Source organism: Crocodylus porosus, unplaced genomic scaffold (assembly GCF_001723895.1).
Source record: "Crocodylus porosus isolate Cpor-Errol unplaced genomic scaffold, CroPor_comp1, whole genome shotgun sequence".
Classification (NCBI taxonomy): Eukaryota; Metazoa; Chordata; order Crocodylia; family Crocodylidae; genus Crocodylus; species Crocodylus porosus.
Window position 1 is genome coordinate 15,359,299 of NW_017728932.1, and position 21,261 is coordinate 15,380,559.

General features: G+C 52.1%; 1 protein-coding gene across 2 annotated transcripts in view; it reads right to left on the reverse strand.

Annotated features, from left to right (window-relative positions):
* The window catches only part of RPH3AL (rabphilin 3A-like (without C2 domains)), a 57,809-nt gene that overhangs the window by 13,100 nt on the left and 23,448 nt on the right, over positions 1-21,261 (reverse strand). For both annotated transcript variants that reach the window (XM_019545717.1, XM_019545718.1), the window contains exons 5-6: positions 20,668-20,754; positions 7,939-8,113 (exon numbers count right to left, since the gene is read on the reverse strand). In XM_019545717.1, the coding sequence (XP_019401262.1) occupies positions 7,939-8,113; positions 20,668-20,754 (262 nt within the window). The remainder of the gene's footprint in view (positions 1-7,938; positions 8,114-20,667; positions 20,755-21,261) is intronic.

Consider the following 21,261-nt stretch of genomic DNA (forward strand, 5'->3'; position numbering starts at 1 on the left):
AAAATCCAATTTGACTGCCAGCTGCTTTATGTGGAGTGAGAAGGGAGCTTCTCCCAACAGCAAAAGCACTTCATGCAATGGCAGACAGACACGGGGGAAGATGGGGAAACGTCTGCTTTTTGGACTGTGCCCCACAGATCCCCCCGTTTGACTGAGGCAGGTAGTGTTTCTGCCCAGTGTTCAGAACATGGTTCTCAGCTCCTAGAGGTAAATTTGAGGCCCAAGCTACAACTGCCTCCTGGGAAAAGCCCTACTGCTCATGTGCGTTTGCTTGTAAGCTTTCCTCTGACCCATCACTGCAGTATCGGAGCATCTTCCCCACATTCAAGGCGTCATCCTCTGCGCAGTACCGTTATTGCCATGCAGGGGTGAGGGGACAATCACGCGGTGTTTAGAAGACTTGCCCAAGGTCCAACAGGAAGCTTGTGGCAGAGTTAGGCTATGAATCCAGGCTCTGCCAAGTTCCCCCCTCAGCCCCGCGCCCCAGCAAGGGCATTACAGCACCCACACAAGGTGTAAAGAACAGGCGCGTTTCGCTCATGGGAAGGCTGAACAGGTCCGAGTCCAACCTGGTCCTCCCAGGTCTGGCTGCTCTGCTAAGGGCAATGTCACAAGAGACCACAAGATGCTCAGACACCTCTGTAGTGACGAGAGCCGTCAGGTCACCTCCTCTCAGTGATCCTCAAATTCATTGCATGCATTTTGCAAGATATACAAGTCTATTAACACTGTGCAGGGCAAAAGGGCTGGTGTATTTCCCCTCCGTGCGCATGCGACCTGTTGAACATTTCCATCCAGGGCCTCTGCAAACACCATCGCATTGAAGCAGCTCTCCAGTCTACACAAACTATTTTTTTTTAATGTAATAATGAAAATAAAGCATTTCTGGCATTATTATCTCAGAGTGTATGAAAGCTGGCGGTTGGCGTTATTGGAAAGCTATTGAGATCGGCCTCTCCACCAGCTCCCCTCGCACAGCGATCTTGATCAGAGCAGCTCCGCAGAGCTGGAGAGAGACGGCGCAGCCCGCCAGCCTATTTTCTCACTCCTCGTTCCTCAATGGCGCTGGCTCCTATTGTGTCTGCGGCACTCTCCTGGGCTGGCCCAGCCCCCGGGCACTCTGTCTACCTGCACCATCAGACATCGGGCTCCTGAACTGCTTTCATAAATCCTGCCAACAAAGGGGCTGCGAGAGCCGCTGACTGGGAACGGACCTCCACTGCCAACAGGGCACATTCTCACTAGGGTCTGGGCCTTCCAGCTGAGTTGTAAAAGCATGAAACCCCCCTAGATTTTCCCAGGTATCTAGAGGGAATTTACAAAAACAAAACAAAACCTCAAGCCCCAAATCCCAGGTCTTCTGCTGGAAAGCCTGGACCTCGGCGAACTGGTCATTCTGGCACTCGTCTCTTGCTGGGGTTTCAAAGGACCACCCGCCTGGCTCCCACAGTCCCCGGCTCCCTGGGGAGTCCTGCCCTCCGAGTTCTGCCGCATGGTTGACGACCCCTTAGGGGCTATCCATCAAAGCCACATCTGCTCCCATCCGGGAGAGACGTTTACAAATGAAAGCTGGGCTCGGGAATTCACATGGGGGACATCACTTTGTGTCTTGCTCCGCAAAACAGAGACTGCTCGAGGAAGGGCCAGGGACAAGGCGGCAGGAGACGGTTTATCATCCCGCTGCCCTGTTTGCCTCCAAATGCTCCAGAGAGGAATGGCTCTGTGTAAAAGGTATTAACGAGCATGGGGCACCTCCAACTCCCGGGCCAGCCTGTCTGCTCTCTTTCCCATGGTGGCCATTAGAGCATATTTTACCCACTGTGCTAATGTTTCTCTTTAAAGCAATTTTTCTCTCAAGACTCCCTGACCTTCTGCTGGAGCTGTACGGAGACCAGAAATCATAAATCTGGCACTCTGGCAGATGCTGATAGATCAACAGGAGCCTTCTGGGTGGCTGCATTTTCAGGGCACGTGATGCATTTATCCTTCATCATCTCTGCCAAGCTGAGATGTACTGCTGTGTTGTCAGCCAAAGTGCTGGCCTCGGCCTCTGCACACGGGTAAGACAACCTCAGCTCCGCTCTGCTCAGGGTACTTCCAGGTCCTCGGTAATGCCTCCCTGCTCGAGGCAGAGCTGCTGCTCCACCAGCAACAGGTGTGTGCTTTGCTGCTCGAGTCTTGGGTTCAGATGGTGCCTCTGCAAGCAGTAACAAGTGTCCCAGCTGACTTCAGGGGGTGTGTGTGGGAGGTCACCATCCCTTTCATGTCTTCAGATCCACAGGATTTATTCCTACTGGAGCATTCAAAAGCAGGTAGAAGGGATTAGGGCACAAAGGTGTGCATGCACACACACACACAGAAATCACTCTCCAGCTCACCAAGCAATAACACTTTGGAGCAGTACTGAGAGCTGAAATTCATCCTTCTCCAGGATCCACCTGCAGCTGGAGGAACCAAAACTGGCTTTGTGTCTCAGCGTGGCAAAGGCAATTCTACCCTGTTCGGTCCACCAAAAGCTGTGCACAGAGTACATGCCACGTCCCCTTTTCCTGAGGTACAAGCGTCAGGAATCCAGGACAAGCCCCACACAGGGAGGCCAAGGGCTGTGGCCGCATCACTCCTCTCCCCCTGAGTGCGGGGTAAAGAGCAGGCAGGCGCACAGCAGTGCTGGCTCCTTCCTTGAAATAACTGGCGACAGCTCATGTTGATGAATGAAAAACATTCGGAACAGCCTCGACCTCGCTGCTGCAATTTGACAAAGCGGCAAACACCTGGATGAAGCCTTCGCAGCATGACAGGAGCGGAGAGACACCGCTGGCTTCAGAAACGCCACCAGCAACAAATAAATCAGTAGAGACAACTGCTGGATGAAAAAACTCTGAGGCTGCCTGCAAAAAGGTGCTTGGGTGGCGGCCAGGACGGCAGCGCAGAGAGGAGCCACAGGAAGCAGTACTTGGGGTGGGGGAGCCCCGTTACAGCAGAAAGGCAGCACAGACTGGTGGAGAAGACACCAGGGCTTGGGAGACCTAGGTCTTGTTTCCACCTCTGCTCCTAGCCCACTGTGCAGCCTTGGGGAGGCGCTTTAACACCCCACGCCCCTCTGTCCCATTCCCACTGGCATCTCTCTCATCTACCTAGGCTGCAGGCTCTTTGAGGCAGGACCTGTCTGAGTGGGGCCCACGTATCCCCTACGGCCCCTGCGGGGAGAAAACAGCAGCAGCTCCTGTTTTTGTCGGATAAGTCCCACCCACACCCTCCTCCCCCCAGGACTGTGAGGAGGGACTTTGGAGAGGCAGGCAGCCCCTTCTGCGAGATGTACGGGAAGGCGGTGCGTGTCCCTGTGCCTCAAGAGCCCCAAGAATGAGCTGTCCATCACCTCCCCTCTGAGCATCCTGCAGTGCTTTGGGCCCAGCACCCTGCCAACAAGGAAAAGGTATGAAGTCACTGGACTGTGCAGCCAACTCTGCACCAGAATGTAAGAGCCCCCAGCAGCAGTGTAGGCCAGGAGAGGGAAAAAGGACATTGCCTCCCAGAAGGATGTGAGGAAGATGGACTGGAATTCAGCTGGAATTGGGCTAGGACAGTTGAGCGGATGCTAAGAGAACTGCAAAGGCCGTGGAGACCTGGGTGGCACCTCTGGCAGCACAACACCCTTTGGCCCCAGGGCCACCTCGCAGCTCACCGGCACCATTCTCTCTATGCAAGTGCCGGCCCAGCATGCCCCATCTTGGCTTGGAGAGTTCAGGAAGGACAGCACCAGGTTATCTGGCCCCAGAGCTATGAATAGGCAAGTCTTTAGTGGCTTCTGCATCCTCTCACCTGGGCACTGGGCCACATTAATCTTTCCAGCAAGCACCAGGCATTGGGGCTCTGCTTACGAGCCGAGTGCAGTTCTGCGTTCACACCACATCTTTAAGAGCACTTTGAGCACTCTCTCCCAGAGCAATAATCCCCAGGGACAACGGGGGAGGAGAAGCGTCTTACCACGACAACAAAACCCCCCATGATACCTCATAGAAGAGGCTCAGGAAAAACGTCTGCTCAGATTGAACCCACAGGGAAGGGAATATGACATTCCCCGAGCCAAGTGGAGAGCTGAGTAGCCAACCAACCCCCCCAGGAGAAAGGGTCCTCCCCTCCTGGGTGCCCTAGGTAGAGCCCAGGTTCATTCGCACACAGAGGAAGTATCGTGCCAGGATTGAGACGGCTAGGGCAGATTCGTCTTGAGGGATCGGCAGGGATGCAGGCAGGTGGACCTCAGGGCTGAATCTATCTGCACCCCATCGCTGCTGTGCTGGGCACCTCACAGTCTGCAGTGGATTTAACCTCACAGCACCTATGAGAGGTAGGTCAGTGCTGTGTTCCCCACCACAGAGCTGGGGGATGGAGGCACAAACAAGCTAGGTGACTTGCCAAAGGTCACTGAGGGAAACTGTGGCAGAGGTGAAAGGGAGGTCTCCAGACCACAATTGCTTGGACCCCCTACAGGAGACCCAGGATCCACTCCAAGATCAGCCACAGACTCACTGCATGGCCTCCAAAAGCCATTTTCTCTCTCTGTGCCAGAGTCAGCAGCCAACAAGGTCCCTACATAGAAAGGGGAGACACGGACACCAGGGCAGGTGGGGACCGTGTGGGGATGCAGCCAAGGCACTGTCAGCTGAAGAGAGTCCCCACACACGCAGTCAAAACTGGGGCTGTGTGGCTGCCAGCACGGACGGGGCAGCCTGCCAACACCCCTGGGCTGCTAAGCGCTCCCCGACTCCCCTCCATGCAGCAGGGTAGGGCACCATTCTTACAGGCAAAGGTGTCAGGAAACAAAGCTGCGTTCTCCTGACCTGCGGCTTCTCCCCGTGCCACCTGCAGAGGGGTGCGCCAGTGCCTCCTCTGGCCACAAACTTGTACACTTTGATACAAGAGTTGGGAAAGCTGCAGGAAAAACATGGCAGCGCACAGCTCTGGCACCACACAGAGCAGAAGCTCAGGGACCACATTTTCCCCCAGCCGCTCTGAATATCTCTCTGCAAGAGAAAAACATTGACCAAAGGAAATCCCTGCTGTTTATTTCCCCCTGCTTCTAACTGGCCGGTTCCCTCCTGACCCAGGGCAAAACACTGACGTGCATGCCATCACGGCTAGCAGGGCCATCCTCCAGCCTCAGAAATGTGATTGCCATTCTCCCAGTGACAACACATGTTTGTGCCTTAAATAAAATCATACCATTCCCATGGCAACGGCTTGTTTATTACAGGAAAAACTAAAGGCAAGAGCAAATCCCGGGGTGAATGAGTGTGCAAGGAAACGGGTGTGTAAGAAAAACAAACCCAACAACCCCTTTTGCTGGAGAACGAGGGCTCAAGAGCTGGCACTGGGTACCAGCCCAGAGCAGCACGTGCAGAGGGATGGGCTGTGAACAGCCGCTGATGTGGTACATGCATGCCCAAAGTTGCCCCTGGCAGCACAACAGTAAGGAAGGGCAGGGCTGCTATTTCCAGTACACGGGTCTCCAGGAAAGGTCTCACCGGCCACCTGTAGCAGAGCAGAGACTCTCCGGGCTCCCATCAGACCATCCTCCCCTTCCCTGACCCAGATCAGGGCAGGGCACTTGTGACTGACCAATCTAAGCCCTTGCTGACGCTAGCAGTAGCCGCAGCCGCTGCCTTGCACGCTCTGCTGTGCGGGCCATGAACACAAACAGCTGGATTCACCAACATGGGCTGTCACTTTAATTGTGCAAAATATAACGTGACAAATGCTTACCTAAACCTGACAGCCGGAATAACGAGCCCCTTCTGCTTGGCTGCCACAAGCAGAGAGGAGATTTCTGCTCCCAGCCCTCTCCAAGTGGTGGGAAGCAGCTGCCTCAACCTGAGCTGCTAAACTGAGCCACTCAAAGCAACAGCCCAATTATGCTGCCCGTGCCAGGCTGGTTTTCCTTTTAATTCCCCTTAATGCCGAGGCTGGAAGCTTGGCTCAAGCCCTGCAGCAGTGCGACGGGACCCAGCATCCCCGCGCTCAACAGAAATTGTATAAAAGCCTGGAGACAGAGCCCACCTCCGAGCCTGAGAGCTAGAACTTGTCTGTTAAGCCAATCTTCCCCCTTACTGTTGCCTAAGGTAACAAAAACCCCATAAGGAGCAGCCCTCATCCATTCTGTCAGAAGGACAGTATTGCCGTGATTCATTCCCAAGGACATCCTGCCTAATAAGGCAGCTCTACATTTTGCAGCCTGCCAGGTCCTGGTCTGCCCAGAGTCTGGCAGGTGCTACACATGTGTGGTCAGCAGGTGGAGGTATAACAGGGTGCGGGTAACAGAGGCAATGTCTCATGCTTTCCACTTTGATATGAGCTGAAGGTTCCCAGCAAGGTCCACACTGGCCCGTTAACATGTTACTGAACACCTTGGCTAACCGAGGCCACAGACCTCGGGTCCATCTCAGAGGTATCACCGCACGTCACTTTGGGATCAGTGCCAAGGGGATGCTAGTCGCACGCACAGACTGATCTGTAACCTCTGCCTGGAAGGAGGCAGTGAACAGCTCGCATGCAAACAACTGTTACGAGGGAAGCCGAAGGGCGTTCCCTAAATGGCTGCGAGACTCAAACAAGAAGTGATTGAGGACAGCATCAGAGGCAAGGCTGACTGACGCAGGGTGCCAGCGGGATGCGAGGGATGCATGAACTGGATTTTATAGACTTCTATGAATAAGGTATGAATTTTGTGGAATTTTATGAATTCTATTTTCTCATGCAGTTGCCCCTCTGTGAAATGGGGATACAAAACTTCCCTTGTCCCAGCTGTCATCTCTCTCATCTGTTTGCACTGGAAGCTGCTTGGGGCAGGGATGCATCCTGCTATTCTGTCCAGCACAAGGCGCCCTGCTCTCCAGCTAGGATGCTCAAAGCTGTCCTTGTTTATGTGGGGAAGAAAAAATCCACAACTAGAGCCAATCTGCCTCAGAGCAAGGTGGGGGGAGTCTGTACCTGGTACTCTTGCTTGGCAATTTTGTGGCAGGCAGGGCACTAGCAGGAGAGAGCTGTTTAAAGGGCAAGGATGAAAAGAACTAAATGCTCCTGCATCCAGTTCACTCATGAGTTATGACTGGGGGCTCCCACGGAAAAGCTGTCTAAAGGACAAGAGGCAGGAAGAATAGCGAGGGAAGAAAGCGGGACATAAACCTGGGCAAGGACCGTGATCATATTATTCTGCCTATAAAATGGCAATGAGCTGTATATCTGCCAGAGCAAGGGAGAAAGGCTCTGCATTGCTTATACCTATTAAAGGAACACTGTTATCAAGGCAGCTTTTGTGCTCTTTGGCTGGTTCTGGACTCCTCTTGCCACCTGAATGATATTTATGGGGAGCTCCTCACTCAAAACACGCTAGCCCATCTCCTCAGAGAACAGGGGCCAATTTGAGCATTTCCCAACATTGCTATAAGCATTTCAAACAGCAAGGCCCTCTCTGACACTGGCAAGAAAGGCTCTACTAAATTGAAGTTGTCAGAGACCAGCAGAAGGCAGGAAGGCTGGGCAAGACACTGGCTACATCCTTTAAACAGCAAGCTCTTTGGGGCAGGGGTCTCTGTATTCTGTATGGAGCCCAGCGTAACAATGGCAGCTGGCAGAGTTCAGCAGCATGTAGAATCACACTCGCTACCAGATACTCCGGGACCATCTGCACAGAACAGGTGGGGAAAGAGGAAGGGAAAACGGTGGTCGGAAGTGACTCAAGTCTCACGGCAAGTAAGCTGGAGAACCCAAGAGCTCCCAGATCAATGCACTGGCCACCAGGGAACTGTTAACCGCCCTGCCCCCATCACCCAGCCCTAACCATCCAGCCAAGCACGTTCCCCAGCTCAGGCAGTTCCCCCCAACACTTGGGGTGCTGTGAGCCCAGCATACACAGTCAATGCAAGGAGGCCGCAGGGGACTGACCTCTCCCTCTGGCCCAGGTGTAGAACCGGTTGGTCTCAATGCCCTTCACCGCTTGCGCAGCAGGCTCTGGTTGCTGTGGCCGCAGGAACAGGTTGTTGGCTTTGCTGGAACTTTTCGAGGGCAGGATGTACTTGGGCAGCCCCTTGTAGAACCACGCGCCAGACCGCTTCCAGACCTGCTGGGGGACACAGACATTTTTACCCATGGGAGTGACTTTACCCACAGACCCACAGGTTCAGACCATGTGTGCAGAGATCTACGTGTACCCCGAGTCTGCCATCCTAGGCTGGCTCAACCGAACCCACGCAAGAGCTGCAGTGACAGTTTATCATCTTCTAGCTCACCATGTAATCTGAGATGTTGATCAGTTCCTTGGTGTTAGTGTCTGTGAAACCACCAGTGCCCCAGTTGCTCTTCCCTACCCCAAATATAACTGCCCTAATTCCCAGGGAAATACCATGACCATGATGATGGCTAGGGAAAGTTTATTTATTTATTATTAAATTTTCCGTAGTCCAAGCCAAATTAGTCCAAACAAATTCCAAATCCGAGAGTCAGTCCAGAACCATAAGCAGCCCTACTACCGGCAAACATCCTCCACCTCCATCTGGGCCTTTGGATGTTTCCAAAACCTTTGGCGGGCATCCCACTTGCAGGCCCAAGCCCAGAGGCTTGGGGTTCAGATGCCCCGAGTTTTGCTTGCCCTCAACTGTAAGGCCCCAGGGGCAAGCCAGGGAGGAGTCTCCCATTTCCATAAAGTGGGCTTAAAGCCAAGACCTTCCCGCTCTAGCAGCTAAGTGGGAGGTTTACTACACATTCCCTTGGCAGGTCCTATCCCCGTACCAGGAGAGCGGTCTTTCCCGATGCAGCTAGGAAGACCGCCTCCCTGACCAAGGTAATGCAATTAAAATGGCACTGTGTAGTGGAGGGTGCACCCTTGTCTGCTTGTGGACAGGACTCCCTATGACAGCCTTGTAGTTAGCTTCCCACTGGCCAGGTTGCAGTGGGAGGATCTTGGCTACACACTGACTTTATGGAAATGGGAGACTCATCCCTATCTTGCTCCTGCGGCCATACGGCTGAGGGCAAACGAAACTCGGGGGCATCCAAAACCCAAGCCTCCAGGCCTGGGCCTGCACGTAGGATGCCTGCCAAAGGATATGGAAGTATCTGAAGTCCCAGGCTGGGGTGGAGGATATTTCCCGGTAGCAGGGCCACATATGGGTCTCGAATGTTTGAAACAAATATGGACCTGATCTGGCTAATGTGACCTGGGACACAAAAAATTTTCCTTAAAATAAATTCCCATGCCTCTACCTAGAAGAGTAGGCAAGGAGAGCTCCCACGAGCCACCTAAACTTTGAGAGGGATCTCGGAGCAGCTTTCCAAACCCCAGGAAGTTCACAGGGTGCTGGGCACTGCCAAAGTCTCTACGTGCTTCCCGAGGATGAAAAATCATGTCTATGTGAGAATAATGAAAGAGTCTAGACCCACAATAGCTAACGTTAAACCCCGACAAATTTCAATTAGGAACAAGGCTCAGATTTAAACAGCGAAGGCAATTCTGCCCAGAACAGACTACCGAGGCAGGTGGTCGACTCTCCATCTCTCGCGGCCTTCTGATCAAGGCCAAATGGTTTTCCGGAAGCTGTGCTTTAAACATTAGCTAAGCTTGCTGTCGGATGAACCGAGAGGCATTCTCTGGCTCGTGGCAGGCCCAGATGTTCCAGCGGGCCCTTCTGGGTTGCGAATCTATGATGAGAAGCTCTCGCGGCAAGCAATGCCACAACCAGCTTAACTTCGAGCACACAGCCTGTTCCATCAGCTTCCAACACGCTCAAAGTTATGAATGGGCTAAGCGTGTTCCTGAATCAGGTCATTAATTATGTTTCTCTTTGCTTTTGAGAGAACCAGGGAACCACACTGTTGTCTCCAGAACCAAGGGGGCAGAAGCTACAATATTTCTGCAGCAGTAATAATGGGCTTATGAGATGCTGTCTTGAAATTCATCTTGCAGAGGGATTCAAGCTGAGACAGACAATTTAGCAAGTGCGCTCAGAGCTACAAGAACAAAAAGACAATTCAAACATGCAGCAGGAAACCAAATGAGAGCTATAAATTGTAGCACCTCCTGTAAGAGGACCCAGCACTCGCTAATTTAGTTTTTAATGCCAACATTGAGATGAAGGAACCCTATTAAATGTATTTAATACATTGCTTGGTATGAGGCAGAGGAAGAGGAATGGAGGAGAAAGGATAAGAGTGCAGACGTTAAAAAATAATATTGAAAAACCCAATTTCATTTGTGCCTTCCAGCAACCTAATAATGAACTAATGCGACACCTTGTTCAAGAGTAAGTTAATATATTAAAACAGATAACATTTCTTAACTATCTCATGCAGCGGGTACAAGTCCTACGGTCCTGCTCCGAGTCAGGGTGATTGAAAGAGAATCACCACTTTGTGATTAGGAACATTTTTTTACCCCAAGCTCTCCAAGCACTTTGGAGATGTGGTTATCAGCATGCACATAAGCACAATTGTAGACATAATTAATTGCGGCAGGGATTTTGCAACTTGCATTTGAACTATGGGGCATCATCAAACACTGCCTGAAATATTGGATGACGATAACATCTGGCACTAATAAAGGGCTTTTCTGATGTAGAGGCCACAAAGCACGTGCAGAGGGGAGGAGGCATCATCACCTCCCCCATTATACAGGTGAAGCAGCCAGGGACACGAAGAAGAGGTTTACCCCAAACCAGGCAGCGGGCAGAACAGCACCCAGGTCTCTGGGCTCACAGTCCACAGCCTTCTTTGCTGCCTGGCAGGATCAGCACAGGAGCTGCTGTACTAGGTCAGCCCCTGGGGGAGCTGAGACACCCCCTGGCTTTTTATTAAGCCAGTTACTCCAGACTCTAACATGCGCTAATGTGAGAATGCTTCATGGCTGAATAGGAACCATGAGCAGCAACAGCAGCCTCCAGCAACTGCCCCAGAAACCCATTTCTGCAGCCCCACCTCTCAGCTACGGGCAGGGGAGATGCTCAGGTGCAAAGGAAACAAGGGCCGTGCAGACACAGCCCACAGCCGAGGGCAGCGTCTGGCTAATAACAATCTCATCCCATTAATTAGCACCATGCTTAAGGACTTGTGAGCTGAACTGTAATGAGTCACACGCATGTGTCAGCTGGGGGCAGACAGAGCTCATTGTGCATGTGCTGCAATCAGGGCTGATTGCGGAGCACCAAGACAAACAAAAGCACACCTAACAGGAGCGGGGGCGAGGGTTTTGCTCTGTGGCATCTCCTGGTTTTTGCCTGTTCCTTTAGACTGGCCCCTGCAGATGGCCACATGACCCTAGCAGAGACACCGGGACTTTGCGTGGCCTGACTCAAGCCGTGTGAACTTTCAGGCTGGCGGTACACGGTGCTCCCCTGTTGTAATTGCAGGGGATGGACACACTCTCTCTCTCTCTTCATTCAGCTTCCTCTGAACAGACCTCACAATGTCTGCATTCAAACACGAAACACCAAGGGAACCCAGCACCTCCGGGCAAGGTACAAGTCCAAGGGCACAGCGACAAAAATACACGTGCAGACAGGAGTACAAAACCTGGGTGATAAGCAGGTTTTGTCCTGCTATAACTGGTTCTGTTTACGAACGGATGTGGGATGGCCTGCCTACAGAAGATACAGCTGAGCCACAGTAAATGGTCATGTACACGCAAACACCTTTTACTGGTGCTTAAAACTAGGTCGCCATATAACATGCTATACAAAAACCTGCATTTAGACCAGCCTTAATCAAGGCAAGAGAATTTGCACAGCATCAAACTCAGCACACTTGCTCCCATGGGATATGTGTCCCATGTCTGAAACAAGATGGTTTATATTCTTTTTGAACCTAGCTGCAAAGTGTAGCTTAAGTGCCCAAGAAGCAAACTGAATCCACTGACATCACTGATGATCATGTTCCAGGAGAACAAACAGCATGATTCCCTACTGACTTTAGATTAATAAAGCAGATCTATAAAAGTGCTGTAAAGAGAAAACTCTTCTTTAAAAACAGAGATGCGTTCTTTCCAAGCAAAGCCGTGCTTGCCCCTGCTCTGTGTGAACCGCTGGCCCCTATGATTTTGTTGCAGAGCTTCTTATCCAGATGGGTGGGTAGCACAACCATTCAGCAAGTAGCACCACCTGACTCCACAGTATTTGTCACCCATTGATGCCTGATGCACGTATCCCTGCAGGTAAAGAGAAGGGCTGGCTCCCAGAGAGATTCAAAACACTTTCAACCAACAATCAGGAAGTCAAAGGACAATACGTGAGGATAGGGTCATTCAGACAGCCCAGATATATGACTATGGTGACATGGACCACAGAATACCTGTCTGCCTGTTGGCTCTTGGAGAAGCCATGCACCAAGGAAGACCTCACCAAGTCTACACACCAAGCCATCAACTGCAGCCAGTGCTGGAAAGATGTCTACCCGGGGAGGCAGGACACAGGAAGCAGAAGATCCATTGCTCCCAACGGGTTTTGCAGTGGAAGACAGATAGCATAATCCCCATTTTAAAGGGGATGATAGAGGCGCAGGGGGAAGAGGCAGCTTGGCAGAGGAACAGAACCCAGGTCTCCTGCCTTCCAGCCCAGCACGTTATCAACAAGGACACCCCAGCACAGAGCTCTCAAATGCTGCTTCCCGGACCACCATGGCCACAGGCACTAATGGCAAAGCTAGTGATACTCAGCCTTGGCTTCATTCAGCCTCATGCAGAGCTGCCACATTGGAGATGTTATTCAGCCTAAAGCCAAGGGAAGCGTCTAGGACAGCAGACAGCAGTTTGTCACCAAAACCAACTTAACAGCCGTGTCTGTGACAAGCCCAGAACGGTCAGCGTGGTTTACAGTCCTGCTAATATTCCCATTAGGAAAGCGCTCAGCCATCACTGAAGTTACAGCAGGAGATGGTAACCAGACACTTGGGAACAGAACCTCTGTTGTATCCAGCTGAATCCAGAACTGTTGTTTGGAAACTCAGCTCCAGCGAACGCATGGTTGGGAAGGCATGGAGAATCCCCACACCCAGGGACCACGATCGCTCCCCGTCCATGGATGCACGAGGAAGTGGCTGCCTCAACAGAGAGGCTTGGCTCTGAACACCCGATGAAACAAGGGGGTGGAGTGGAGCGTGCCCCAGGAGAAGGCTTGGCCGCAGACACTGGGCAGGGCCCTCCCCCAGCGGAGATCCCTGCAGTGGTCTTCACTTAGCTTCTACCTGCAGGCATTCAGAATGACTAACAGCATCAGGACACTATCATGAAGCTGCAAGGCTCCACTTTGCCACATGTGGTTTTGCACACAGCAGTTACCCCCAGCCCGCACACACCCGGTCCCCTACTGCCTCCGTCTCCTCTGCCCTGGCTGAGCTAGGGAGGAGAACATCAGTCACCAGCTTCGTGTGTGAAAGAAAGAATGAGGAGGCTTCAGGGCTTAGCCAAGCTGCAGCTCCCCAGAGAAAGGACACAGCCACAGGGCCACAGTCCAAAGCTTTGCCGCTAAGGCTGCAGCAAGGGAAGGTCACTAGCGTAGCGTAGCCGGAAGATGCTCTGCCAACAGCTGTGAGCACAGGAGTTAGTTGAGAGCAGCTCTGGATGGAAAGCAATGCAACAGCATGTTGCCTCCTTCAGGTAAATTATACTGTATGCACAGAGGGACCCCGTTTAGGACCAGGGTACAAACAAGTACCACTGGACAGGAGCCAGCCACAGCCTGGCTCTATGGCAGTGCTAACATCAACTCTGCCAGGCATCTCTTGTGGCCTCTGTTTCCCTATCTGTGACTAACACTGTCTCACAGCCAGAGCCACTCTTTGTAGATGAAGGCCCCACACACACAGGCCTTGCCTGAATTATACTGGAATTGCATCAATTATTAATGTCTGTTTGCCAAATGTGCTGAACACTGTCCTTCCAATCAAACCCAAGAGCAAGGCCCTGGCACCATCTCCTCCATCAGCAAGGAAGACTAAGCAAGTGCTCCCTCGTCTCATTATTTGCATTCATCTGCTTTTCCATAGCGCGGAGATTTCCAGTTACATTATTTACACCAGTCTGTCCTCACTCCTACATTCAGCGTTCAAGTACGGAGGAAATTAAAAGGCAGTGAAACTGCCGTGCTGGGCGCCGCTTACTGAATAGCAAAATCTATTGCACCCCTGACCCGAACATTTTCTACATCACAACCACTGCCTGTCTTCAATTACTCGTTGCTGCCTCCCTCAATCAGGCCTCCTTTATATTTGTGGGTCTATTCTGGAGGATGCTATTTTAATCCTATACATTCACCACCAACCCCAAAAATAATATCTTTGCTATTGAGGAGGTCTTTGCAACGCAACCAGGTGCACGGCATTTGGATGGGTTCCAGGCACCCAAAAATATCACGGCCCTCTCCAGCAGCAGTGGGTTTGCCAACAACGACAACAACAAAAATGCCCACCGAGGAAGGCACAGCCCTCAGCTCTGCTGGTTTAGTCCAAGGAAGGGTGCACAAGGTTGGGGTGAGTGAAAGCCTCCAGTCCTTGAAGGCAGCAATCTTCCCCCTATGAAAGGGTTACTATAATAAACCATGAAATGCAGCTAGCCTCAAAAGTGCCATTTAGTGAAAGGGAAGGGGAAAAAATGGGGGGGGGGATGAAGGCACAAGGGATCTTTTGTTTGGTTTGCAATGGCATTTGTTGTTTAAAAAAAAAAAAAAAAGAAAAAGAAAAGGAGGAACAAAGTTATATCCCCTCCCCCCATCACTTAAAATGTTTTCATTATCGTTATAAATTTGGATGTGCCAATTCAGATGTAAATGCGCGTGGACGCTTCCAAGACAGATTTTAATTACAACGATAGCATCACTAATTATGGATATAAAAAATATACAATAAGTGGTGATTCTGGAAGGTGCCTGGCAGAGCCTGGCGGGGCCGGTTGAAGCGAGCCAGCACGCATTGGTCACACAGGCATTTGTGGAAGGAAGGAGGCAGGCCGCCTCTCCAGCCAACAGATAAGTACGCCCACAGGGATATCCCACACCAGTTGATTAACAGCCCCGGCTCTTTCTGGCGGTCACTTAGGAAGCTGCAAGTAGGTGGAACCACAGGATCCAGGGAGCCATCAGGCCCACGCTGGGGAAACAGACCTGCTGCCGTACGTGCCTGCTAGGAGCCCATTAGAGAGATCCCAGTCTTATTCCACTGATTGCCATCACAGGAGACCCCATTTGTTCCCCTGATGGCAGCTCAGATCTGCCAGGTCAACAGCTCTGTTTCTGCAGGGCACCGACACTGATGTGAGCAGCTTATTGCTTTATCAACCTCCACCAGGTTAGCGACTATCCATGTTACAACGTCCTCCTTCCTCCCCGCCCCCCCAATCAGACCAGGCTTGGGGGAGATGGCTGGATTTCCCATTCATGCAGAAAAAGGAGTGGGTTAGGCTGGCTCGGCCCATCAGCCTGCCATGCTCGGTCTCCCGCCTGCCGAAGCTCCGGGTATAAAGCCGGGGAAGGCACCACACCAGTTCTGCAATGCTGCACAAAGGAGGAGGCGGCAAGATTTGCTCTGGAGCATGAGATTGGATTTGTTATCTTGGCCTGCTCAGCTACAGCTGCCATACTGGGCTCCAAACTTGATCCGTGTTTTTCTTTAAATCCAGCTGTAGCCTTATACGCTTCTGCTTGGAAAGCCTGCAGGGCACCTAGGAGAAGCGGCAGTGCCATTTACACAAGTGGCTAAGCTCCAGTAAACAGCTTAGTGGGGACAAGGCTGCTTATGCCTCCATGCATGTCACAAAAAGAGACATCAGCACCTTCCTGAGAGTGACGGGCGCAAAGGGGACTTCAGAGCAAATCCTTTGCGGGAAGCTGCCTCTGGTTTCCTGGGCTGTGCCACTGCTCAGCATCACCTCCCATGCCCTCGCAGTGGCTGGTTCTGCATTGGGATGGGGACTGTCATACTGCGTGCGTGTACATCTGTGCACAACACCCAGTGGCTTCAGCACTGCTAAACAGTTTCACTTCTGGAAGGCTGGGGCACCAGCACAAAGCCACAGGCAGAATCCATTAATCACCTTGACTCTCTAGAAATAATACACTGTCAGAGCAACTTGCTCCTTATTGCTATGCAAAGCAGCCTTCTCACTGGAGGCTTCAAGGAAGAAGAAAGCAAGGACTTCTGCACAACTGTGGTCAGGATTTCCAGAGGGGCCTCAACAAGAGTCAGCCTGTGGAAGTCACTGCAAACACGGCAGCCTTGGTTATTTGGGTCCTGCTTCATGTCTTGGGGTGTTGGAGGTTTAATGGTAGAAGATGCCAGCATAGACAGGCTCTGTCTGTGCAGTACAGCAGAGGTGTGACTGTAGGACATGGCAGCCTGGCTGTGCAAGCTTACTCAGGCTAGGAAGGGTAATGACAGCCCTGGAGAGGCAGCAGCACAGTCTTTGCCTTTTGCTGGAAACCAGAGCACAGACACTGCAGGGACACTCAGCACAAGTTGTAGCGTGTGTGGAAACCCAGACCGCCGTGTCTTCATGGCTAACATCACCCCTGCTAGCCCCAGGCTACAACCACAGATGGCTCCCGGCACATTAAGGAAGTCGGGACAACATCGAGACAGGACAGGAACTGCTACAGAACCAGAAAGCAGCATAAGGTTATTCCACAGGCCCCATCAGTCAGGGCAAGCAGAAATTTATTTGCTCGTCCATGCAGAGCCAATGGAGTTTGGTTTCTAAGTGCAGCTGACATAAAGTCACCTGCCCACGTGCTACAGCTCAGATATAAATGGCTTGCCCCTTCCAGCCAGATGGTGGAATGGAGCCCAGGAAGCCAGAGCCCCGCACTGTTGCTGGGCTGCCCGGATGTCACCTCCCAGCACACCTGGTGTGTGGGCAATGCCAACGACTGCCAGGATCACCCAGCAGATCAAGGACAGGTATCTGACGCAGACACAATAAACCAAATGGCCACAGACGATTAAAGCCAGATCACCTTCCTCACACCCTGAAGGAAGAGTGACCGTGCAGAGCCACAGACTCACGCATACCCAAGCCAAAATCCTGGGCCCAAGGAACAGGAGGCATGACAGAGAAATTCTCCCTGCGTTACCAAGGGGCTTGTAGCACTTGCGTGACAGGCTAAAGGGAATGGCTCACCTGTGCTGCTACAATAAAGTGAGCCTCGCTGGCTTTCAGGATGGGCAATTTAAATACCTGCAGTGTATTATCTGGGAAGCAATAAACAGCAGAGAACAAAGCCTGCACTCCCATTAACTTCCTAGTCACAGTTGCTCATTCACACCGACAAGGTCTGTACGGTGCTCGTCTCTGTGGAGCATTTGGTGCTTAGTGAAGCAGCTCATCACCTGCTAATGACTCCGGCTGAGCCCACAGAGAAGCAGATGGTCTCAGATGCCAACGGGACATGGCATCGTCCATCACCCACAAGCCTATGCCCTGCACAACCGACAGACCCCAGGTGGTCAACTGTCAGATGCACAGCATGGAGGGCGACTGGACACTAGCCTTGCCATCCTGTTCCTCTGCTGAGAAGAGAATCAGTTGTTCATACATGGAAACGTTAAGAAAGCTTCAGTGCAGGCATGGGCAAAATATGGTCCACCGGTTCCAAACGGGGACAGGGGGTTTGGGTCTCTCCAAAGCCACTTCCTTTTGCTGCTGGCTTGTGACGCACAAGCAAAACAAAACCTGCTCCTTGCATCAGCCAAGCCATCCTACCACCCGCCAGTCTCAAAGCCAGGCAGAAGACAAAGGCCTCCATGAATCGCTGGAGTGCCAGCAGCTCCCACTTTCCCAGGCCTGCTAGTGATCCCCACTGGTGACACGAGCAACCAGCAGAGGAGCAGGTTCCTTCCTTTGCAAAGTGGGAAGCCAGGAGGCTGTGTTAATCTACCTCAGAAATGCGCCGGCAGGAAGAGGTGGTGTAGGACACAAGGGGTCTTCATTTTAAGGATGGAGCTTCTTGCTCGAGCCGTGTGTGGCAGCACACTCTGTGTAGCTTAAGCTCTGAGACCGTCTTGAGATAAGGGTATTTTAGGTCTTCACCAGTCTGCAGATGCCATTCTCCCATGCCTAACAGAAGATGCGTGCATGCCACCACAGTGCCCAGCCCCTGCATACACATCCACGAGCACCCAGGATACACGGTCTACATCTCAAGCTGTGAAGCACGCAGAACCGCCTCGTGACCAGAGCACTTCTAAACATCCAGCAATTAAACCAGCCCTCCTCCGCACAAAGAGACTGCACAGAGGAGCTGCTTGGCACTTCTAAAGGGGGCAATACTGCAGCAACACCTTATCTTCTCTGCACACGCTGAGGGGTCACCATCCTTAGCTGTCCCGGTCTGCTCTGGGGGCAGTGCTGGTGCAGCTACACCAAGGGGTGGCTGCACGCTCTTTCTGAGCGTACCCCAGGACCACCGAAGGGTGCCAGTGCCAGACCGGGGGGAGGGCCACACATGCACAGGCATGGCCCTGTGAGCCTGGCAGTGCGAGGGAAGAAAGGAGGAGATGCAGCATGCCTGCCAGGGGCAGGGAGTCAGCAGAATAGCAGCCAACTTAGAGCCATAGGGCCTGTGGTGCTGTCCTGCACATAGGATGCCTGCCAAAAGACTTTGGAAATATCTGAAGCCCTTGGTGGGAGTGGAGGAAGTTTGTCGGTTGTAGGGCCACTTATGGTTCTGGACCAACTCATGCATTTAGACTTGATTTGGCTGGGAACACGGGAAAAAAATTTAAAAAAAACAAAAAACCAAGTTTGGCATGCCAGCCTGAACTGGCCCACCCCAACAGCTGGTCTGAGGGGGCTGATTCCCAGCTGTCTCACACGAGCGACCTCCAAATCCACCAGGAAAAAAGAAACCACCGAGCCCAAGAGAAAGCAGAGGGCACAGCCCGACCCTGTACAACCTGCCAGGGACCCCACTGCACCATAGCCTGAGCGCTTCCTGGGTGTTTGCAGGACAGGGCTCCCAGGCTGCCCCTCTCTGCACAGCCAGCACTGGGCAGGGACCAGGGGCCAGGATCTTCGTGATGGCCAAGCAGGGAAGGACCCCAGCAGTGTCCCAAGTACATGGGTGCTTGGCCGGTTATAGAGACTCGCTTGTATTCTGCATAGGAGCTGCTAGTGAGGTAATATTTGCCCTGGATTCGCCTCCTAGTGATACAAGATTCATGTCCTCAGGTCCACACTATTTAGTCCGCAAGGATCTCCAACAGAGGATCCAGATTGCCTCCCCCACCGCCTCACATGTCAATACAGCACAAACAAGGAGATGTGCTTCATAAATATCATGCACAAATAGCTGGAGCACTGGCTTAGAAAATTACTGGCTGACACCAGCCTTCTGCTGAGGTGCCCAGAGCCAGCTAGCTCACTGGAGGCTTCACGTTCAGGTTACAATCTGCTGAGGCCCCTTCTCCTGACACGCGGAGGAGTTTAGCCCTGGGGGAAGGTTTGATGGTCTGGAGCACGCTAGCACTGAAGGGGGCAGAGCATGGGGGAAGCTTGTTCTGACCTCTCTGAAGTTTTCCAGTCCTTTCCACCAGCACAGAATTCAGAAAGCAGTTTAAGGAGACAGGAGTGAATTAAAAAGAAGTTTAAAAAAAAGAGAGAGAAAAAAAGAGGGAGCTAATGCCATATTTCTGCAGATCCTGCTGGTTTCCATTCACAATGCTTGGAGCAGTGGTTTCATTAGGGGAAAGCTCCAAAGGTTACTGTACCCCAGAGCACAATCTGCAGATAAAACTTATTACCAGCAATTTTAATGCTCTTCTTTGTCCAGAGATCACAGCTTTTTATTATTTTTTATATAAAGGACTGAGAAAAAGCGGCAACTGGGCAGAGCTGGAAGAGGAACAATCAACAAAGAAGACAGAAAGAAGCAAAGGCCGAACCCAATATCCCACCTGCCCTGGCACTGAGCTCTGCCGAAGGCAGAGGGTGCCTCGATTTGTGCCCCTCCCGACCCCAGCTGGAGTCTGGGGTAGGCAATATCTAGATGGTTCAACAGCTTGAGCACATTATCCTCCTGGGCCAGTAGTGCATTTAGTGGCCAGCACGGCTCTATCAGCACTGCTTTCCTGCTGTGAACCCAAAATTAAACACGGGTATCTGATGATGCCTTGGCTGAATGTCAGCTTTGCAATTACAGCCTGGCAGAAGTTGCTGCTTCAGTTAAATCCTTGGCTCAGTTTCTCCGTAGCCCTATAACCAAGGCAGGGCTTTCTATGGCCCAGCTGCTGCTATCTTTGGCCATGGTAGGGTCTCCTCACTCACTGGTCACAGCACCACATTTCTAATTTGACAACTGCATTCACTGGGGTTGGTGTTTTGCCATTCAGGGCCAATGCAAGCAGCAGGCTTGCTTGTTACAGCTGCCGAGCAGGGACGGGAGCCCTGGTCTCCTGACTGCTAGTGCAGAGCCATGTTGCGCCCTCCAAACCCGAGGGCCACAGCCAGAAAGACCATTGGAGTCAGCTGCCAGGACCTGGCCCAAGCTCCGCCAGCAACGCTCAAGCCTCGTTCCTCGGAAGCTAAAACTGTCACTTTGGCTGTGCTTCCCCCGCCCCCAGCTCCCTCCCCTGGAGATACCCAGCACGGGACCCTTTGGCACCAGTGACAGACGGGAGTCCTGCCCCTTCGCTGCACTTTACCTCTCGCTGCTCGCTGCAGATTTTGCAGAGCCACAGAGGGCGCTTCTGGGTCCCCAGGGTCTCGATCCCGCACTTGGTGCAGACTTTCTGTAGAGGAGAGAAAGGACATAGGATAACGTCAAAGCTTTCCTCGTTTCTGCTCAGCACAGTGCTGCTTTGTGGGGGCCAGACCAGGTCACATTCATCCCAAATGCTTAGGTTTTTTAACAGGGAATAGGGCTCACTTCTCCTCCCTGTGGTTATCAATCACAGGGCAGTTATTCCGGGCTCATGTAGGCATGAGAAACAAGAAAACCAAGCCAGTAACTATAATAGAGTTACCCTGAAGTTGTGCCTGATAGTGGGGAGACCCAGGGACAATATTTCACCCCCTCCCCACTCCTTGAAGCTCTGGGAGATGTTCCTAGATCATGTTTTAAATCCCACTACACGATGCACAATTTCACAACTCACTCCAAGACACAAGCACTGCCGTGCCAAAGTTGGCAAAGTCAATTTTCATTGCGGGGGACAGAACTGAACAAACGAAGACAATGGTGTCAGACAGTTTTCATTTGATTTACATGCTTTTGAATTTGAGGAGCATGGGAGGAA